Source organism: Triticum aestivum, chromosome 4A, assembly GCF_018294505.1.
Source record: "Triticum aestivum cultivar Chinese Spring chromosome 4A, IWGSC CS RefSeq v2.1, whole genome shotgun sequence".
Taxonomy (NCBI): Eukaryota; Viridiplantae; Streptophyta; class Magnoliopsida; order Poales; family Poaceae; genus Triticum; species Triticum aestivum.
This window is the reverse complement of record NC_057803.1, coordinates 484,537,126-484,543,812: the sequence shown is the minus strand read 5'-3', so window position 1 is coordinate 484,543,812 and position 6,687 is coordinate 484,537,126. Positions and strand designations below refer to the sequence as shown.

Here is a 6,687-nt window from a genome sequence, read left to right as displayed (position 1 = left end):
CATCATATAAGGAGTAACGGCAGCCATCTATGATTTTTTCCTACATTTTACGATCAAAATGGATTGACTGGGAAACCTATATATACCAAAGTTCAGGAATATTATAGGAACCACATTTCCACATGTAGCACATCCACCCAAGACAACACATTGTACTTCCATCTGCATTGGACAACGATTTGTTCTGGTGCGTGCTAAAATTCTTGGTAAATGCTTTGGTGACGAGGACCCTTTTTCCCTTTTGAAGAACTTGCTTGCAGGAATAAACATCTTTTCACCTTACGTGATGCATCCCAACATATCTACCTAATTCGGTCTCCATGATAGCACCAAAAGCTCATAAACACATCATTTTCAAATATGACCCATATGTTGTAAATTAGGGCTTGGTAACATGTATAATTGTGGCGAAATGATTGTCAAACTGGGTGAGACCGATGTCGTGGGAAGCACTTGCTAATCTATTAATTGCCTGATCATATATACAATTCAAGGTGTGCTAATTAGGTTCCTCATCGCTTTGAAAAGGGTGGCTCCAGTAAGAAGGGTGCATGATGATTCCACGAGACCAGAATAATATCATGGCACCAAACAAATTAAACATATATTTCCACCTTGTGGGGAGCAGAACGCAGCATATATGGCTGCTGATTGCAATTCATGTTTCGACAGACCACGTCAACATTAAACAATTACCTATCCCGCCATCCGTATGCAAGACATCAATTATTATGAGATAATAAGACTGCTTTACGAGTCCAACACGATGCATAGGCTAAATTATTTTTCTGCACTACATGCATGTCTAATTTTATTTGTATTTATCTTCACCCTTAACACTAACTAGCCAGATTCATTGTTTAATTACTCCCAATGAATACTTCAATTAATTTGTTAAAGAGTGGAAATGATGCCTAAATTTAATCAAAATGTCAATTTAGTATTTAGAGTAATATTTATTTGCCACACCCTAGTTGTGTGTTGCGACAACGATTATCCCATTTAACATATATAACTTGCCACATTTTACTCTTAGTTGTGACATTGCGACTACCTTTTACCCTCATATTATTATTATTTTCCAAACCGAAAACATGGATCAACTTGTTAGAATGACATGAGAGCTAAATGGCAGACAATCGAAGTGGCGTCCGAAATTATGTCCAATTTCATGAAATCCCAATCAAATTCGACAAAACTGTGTTAATTTTGTTGAATAGTAGTGGGCACCCCCCCCCCCCTCCCCTGCAAGTAGCAAATACAAACTTGAAATGTATGTCTAATCAGCTACCATGTGATCTTGACACATGGGACCACCTTATCATTTTGGAGAAATAATAGATGTGGGTAAAATCCGTCACCTAATCATAATTAATAAGGGATCAAATGTGCCAATATTTTCTTAAGAGCAATGCTAGACTTACGTAAAGATTTCTACATAGTTTACATAATAACCAATGTGGAGTATTGGTATTGGTGTTTAGGGAAGTGAGGGGCCCACCCCCTGAAAATCAGAGGGGGGGGGGGTGATGTTTAGTTTAGTTGGAAGGCTTCGTAAACGTACGTAACGTTTTCGTAGGTGTAGCATTTTTGTTTTCTTAATGCGTAAAAGTTTCACAAGGCTGCAATTAGAGGGGGCATGGGGAGTGGGAGGGGGGGGGGGGGGGCGATTTACATACTCTAGAGCTTATATCACGTCAATAAAGTAGCAATGGATCGAAATGATAGAGTGAGTTCTGGTTTGAAACAATACACAAGTTTCATGAGAAGCGGATGACTTTTCAATTCATAAGGAATGTTTCAATGTTGGCACAACCACGAAAATTAAGTGATCATTTCATTAACCCATTGAATAGGCACACAGATATCAAACATACTATCTTAGTCAAGAGCCACACACAAAATGATGTGGTAGGAATTTAAATGAGTTATTTTTGTGGAAAGGCATAACGTAAAAAAAAATCAAGGAGACGATAGAAAACAAATTCTGTTGTCGATATATGATTTCATATAAACATGCATGTAGGGAACATTTTGACAGAACCAGGAGAAATAGCTCGCTTGCTTCTCCGAACCATGAAGAAGTGCTACATGTGAATTTATTAAGAAAGAAGATGATACAACATCAAAGAGAAAATTGTACCAGTGCCAGAGCCATAATGAAAGACCAAACACCAATATACATATGCTTTGCCTCTTGTACATGAGATGATGGCTATTTATAAGTTTAAGTCTAAGGAAAATAATAAAATACCAAATGGGAAAAACCAACGGTTCTGGGGTCTAGGTTAATTAATTTGTTGACAAGATGATGAAAAGCAAGCTAATGTGACAAATCTCCCGGTAATCGGAAGAAGAAAACACCATCCACAACATCACATATCTCCACGTCACTATCCAATCCCTCTTCCTCCTGATGTCCTTCATCATCACCAGAGGCGAACTCGTTCAAATCCAAGCTAAAACATGGCGGCTTCATCACCCCCTTCTCCACGCCGCCACTGTATTCCTCGTCGCATATGACCTTCTGCTTGACGACCCGAGGAGAGGAAGCCCTAGATCTCGAGTCGAATGCTTCGCAGCTCAGCACTACGATGGCATCCTCGAGACTGATCTCAACGCCATTGCAACCCCTCGCCCTTCCACTGGCAATCGCTTTCTTGATGCCGATCTCTGATTCAAGGTTCATTTGCTCGACATCGTCGATCATCAGCACCCGGCGAGGGTTCTCGCGGATCGCTTCGTAAAACCTTTGTGCGCAGCTATGCTCGTAGTCCGGCGATCTCTGCCTCTTGCCGGAAAGCTCGCCAGAGCTCGAACTGGAGTGAACCGGGGTGCAGCCGGCTGATGACATGGAGATGAAGTCATTGTAGGATCCAAAGACGAGCTTGGCGATCTCCAGAGCCATGGACTTCTTGCCGTCACGGTCGCTCCCTTTGAAGAGCAGCCACGTCGTCGAGCTCGGCGTCGGCGTGTCTCGCTGCCTCGCCATGCCGGACCGGCGTTGGAGCACAGCGCTGGCAACGCCCGCTGCCATGTCCTTAATATGCCACGGCACGCAATCCTCGAGCGTGCCACACATGATCTTGAGGTTTTCTGCGGTAAGCTCCGTGAACTTCGGGCGCCGCGGCTCCGGATCTGCCGTACCGCCGCCGTGACCATTGGGTGAATTGGATTGAACCGTAATGGATTCTGGGAAAGCGATTTCGGTATTATGCCACCGAGGAAGATCACGAATCGCCTCCGCCCTTGTGGCCGGACCGTCGTGCCCTTGGTTTGACGGCGGCCACGGTTTCCTCGGCTCGGGATGACAAGGCTTGGACGAGCTCATCGTCATCGGGTTGTTGTTGTAGCCGGAGAGGGAAGAAGCTGCCGGTGATGTAGGGGATGAGAAGCTCAAGGTTAGCTCCGATGTATGGTGGTGCGTTGCTGACCAATTGCGCACGGGGTTCCATAGATCTTGCAACTTCATGCACAGAAAAATGTGCAGATGCTTAATTAGCCAAGGAAACATTCCGTTGCCATGCTAGTAAATAATTATTTCCCGTGACATGTTAATTTTGTGCGTGCATATACGTACCTGCTGAAGACTGGTACTGCTGCTCGTCGGTGTGGTGTGATATGGGTCATGGTACCGGCGAAGCCATGACGGTATGTTCGGCTCCGGGGACGGCGTCCTGGCGCACCAAGTGAGCTCGCTCTCGCCGGTAATGGCCGCGCCGTTGACCAAGGGCCACCCCGTTATCGATCTTCCTGCTTGCTGGCTAGCCTGTGCCTCACTGCACGAACGAAAATCAATCAATCAGGAATTAACTTTCTTTTAATAATTCGTAAAAAAATCGACGCAATGTTAAACGATCGAAGACTCCAAGTAGCCACGATCGAGCTTGTAGTTAAGCACGTACATGGTGCAGCTGAGGCTTAACGCGAGGCTGCCGCCGTCTGGCACGACGAGGGGGTGGATCCCCCAGACGGCCTCCAAAGACGGCTGCCCGACCCTGCACTTCATGAACACCGTGCGGCTCGCAAACCCTAGCAGCCAGAACCTTCCGCCGCCGGAGCCAGAGTCGCCGGATACCAGGCCACTCACCTCCATGACGGCGTGCTCAACGGGGCAGTAGTACTGTGAGTGTCCGCCGTGAACATGCTCGCCTCTTCTCTTGTGCCAGGCGTCGGCCGCGTAGGCGAGGTCCTCTACGACGAGCGCGACGCCCTTACCGGCGGCGCGGGCCTCGCAAACGAGCGCGCGGAGTTCGCCAGTCTTGGCTTCCACCTGCTCCCTCGTGGCGTGCCGGAACGACGTGACGGAGAGCGGCACGAACTGGACGCTCTTGAGGCGCTCGTGGTGCCGGTGGTGAAGCTCCGACTTGCTCACCTTGTCCATCACGGCCTTCACGGCCGCCTCCGCGCCCTCGCCGACGACGACCAAGCACCGCTTCGTCCCGCTCGCCATGCACTCTAGCACGCGCATGGCGTCGTCGCCGCCGGCCGACTTCGCTCTGGACTCCTTAATAGAGCTCGTCGTCGTCATGTTAGCCGCGCGTTCCAACGACGGCGACGCCGAGGAGACGGCCTTCTCGACGTTGTCCTTGACTTGCGAGCTGGAGAATCCGGCCTCGCGCATGACGCGGCTCACGCTCGGGTCGTCGAGGATGGAGACGATGAGCTGCTCCAGCTCGACCTTGGCGGTGAGCACCGGCGCGGCCGTCTGCTGGACGCCGTCCCCGGCGCCCCCGCGGCGCTGGTGCGCCTGCGCGCGCTTGAACGCGGCGACGAGCGCGTTGGACAGCGCGGGTGCATCGGAGGCGCCGCGGTGGTGGTGATGATGTTGCATGTGCGCGCCGCCGTGGAACATGGCGGCGGGTCCGGAGGTGGGGAGGCGGTTGAGCGCGACGTTGAAGCAGAGCTCGAGGGCCTTGCACTGGAGCGGGTGGGAGTGGGAGCGGAGGCAGGCGGCGCGGAGCAGGCCCGCCGGCGCCGGGGGAAGGAGCATGGCGGTGGCGACGTGGAGCGGGGTGACCTGCGCGTGGCCGCGCCGCCGTGCCAGTGTGACCGCCTGCCTCACCACGGACGCCGCCTCCGGCGCCAGAGCCTGCTGCACCGCGCAGCCGCCGGCACGCATCTTTGCAAGAAAGCTGGTATACGTGCGTACGTTGCTGAATCTACCTGGCGTGGCTAGCCCGCTCTCTCTTCTTGTGCTAGCTAGACTAGTAGTAAGTGGCATGGAGTGGGGTTGGTCTGTGTTAATTTTTGGTCATATATACCAGCCTTGTGCCAGTCCAGTCCAGTTACTATCGTGTGTCGTGGCAGAAAGTTGAGCACGGATATTGTAGGTTATTGTCGCTGTACCTTCGTTGTAGTGCTATCATACGTGTTAAGATGTCTAATTAGCGTTGTAATCATCCCCCTCTCTCTATATATCTTGTGCGCGTTGGAAAATGTGGTGACCTTCTGCTTTTTGGTGCAGCGTAGGGTGCAATTGGCCGGAGGTGTCGTGTAGTTCTGTTAAGGAATGTGCAAAGCATGTGGGGGCTTAGGCATCTCCCACGCTTAAACCATCCGCATATGTCCGGATCGCGTTGTCCGGACGTGTTATGTCATTTAATGCGGGCCTGTATAGGTCCATTGACCGATCTGGTCATACTTTTTCTCGCAAAACGAAGACAAAATTGGGGGCTTTACCGAAGTCCGGACAACAGACACGTAGGACCCCCAACATCTCCGGCCCACCAAAAAAACCCTTTCGGTCCCATTTTCTTCCAATCCGGCCCTTCTCCTCCCCTTGTTTCGCATCCGCACACTCCTCCGGCGTTGCCGCTATACCTCTCTAGCCGACACACAGGCATTGTTGGACCTCCGCAACCAACACCGACACACCCGCTCACCTTGTACGACGCCGTCTTCCACCCAGGACACGTCCGTAGGCAAGTACATTCCACCCCACTACTGACGAGGTCCATGGTGGTCACCACACCTTGTAGGTGTTCGGTCAAATATCATTGAGCTTATTTTCGAACGCCATGTCATTTCTTGGAGTATGAAGGATGGCGAGGTACTCTACCATGGAGGATGAGTTGTTGTGCCATGCGTGGTTGGACATAACCGCGAGCTTCATAAGCAGGAGCAGAGGGGACCTTCTGACAACAAGTGCATGAATCGTTTCATGCGCGAAACTACACTGGACCCTACAACATGCACATCATCCATGATCGCAATGTGAGGTTGTTATCGTATCAATGGTACACCATCCAGACTTCCGTCACCAAGTTTTGTGAGGCGATTGATATGCTGGGGGCAAGGTGTCCACTGCGCGCGCCAGAGGAGGAGATCGTAAGTTTTGCTTCTTCTTGCTCAACTTGTTGATTGATTCATTCTTTAATTCAATTTTGCTCTACACATTGTGTAGCCTGCACGCGTTGTCGTGATATACCACAGGATGAAGGGATGGCCATTTATGCAGCACTGTTGGATGAAGCTGAAGGGGCAGTACATGTAAGACGATAGAATCTGTTAATCTCGTTGAATTTGAACTATTGTTGTACTACACTTATTTGCATGCCATGTATGGATGATTTGTACTATTTTCTATCCGAAGTATGATGAAATCCACGTGTTGCATGAATTTTGTCCGGTTATTGAAACTCGGCTTGAAATGTATGCGGGCAGCGGCAGATGGTCGGCTCCCGC

At 49.9% G+C, this 6,687-nt stretch overlaps 1 protein-coding gene across 1 annotated transcript; it reads right to left on the bottom strand.

Moving 5' to 3' along the window:
- Positions 1-2,052: 2,052 nt before the first annotated feature.
- On the bottom strand, positions 2,053-5,267 carry LOC123086511 (protein SMAX1-LIKE 3). Its single transcript, XM_044508271.1, has 3 exons — positions 3,906-5,267; positions 3,581-3,779; positions 2,053-3,466 (listed from the first exon to the last, which is right to left on the bottom strand). Exons 1-3 carry the CDS (start codon positions 5,222-5,224, stop codon positions 2,324-2,326), a joined length of 2,661 nt encoding a protein of 886 aa, XP_044364206.1. The 5' UTR covers positions 5,225-5,267; the 3' UTR covers positions 2,053-2,323.
- Between the last annotated feature and the right edge of the window lie 1,420 nt (positions 5,268-6,687).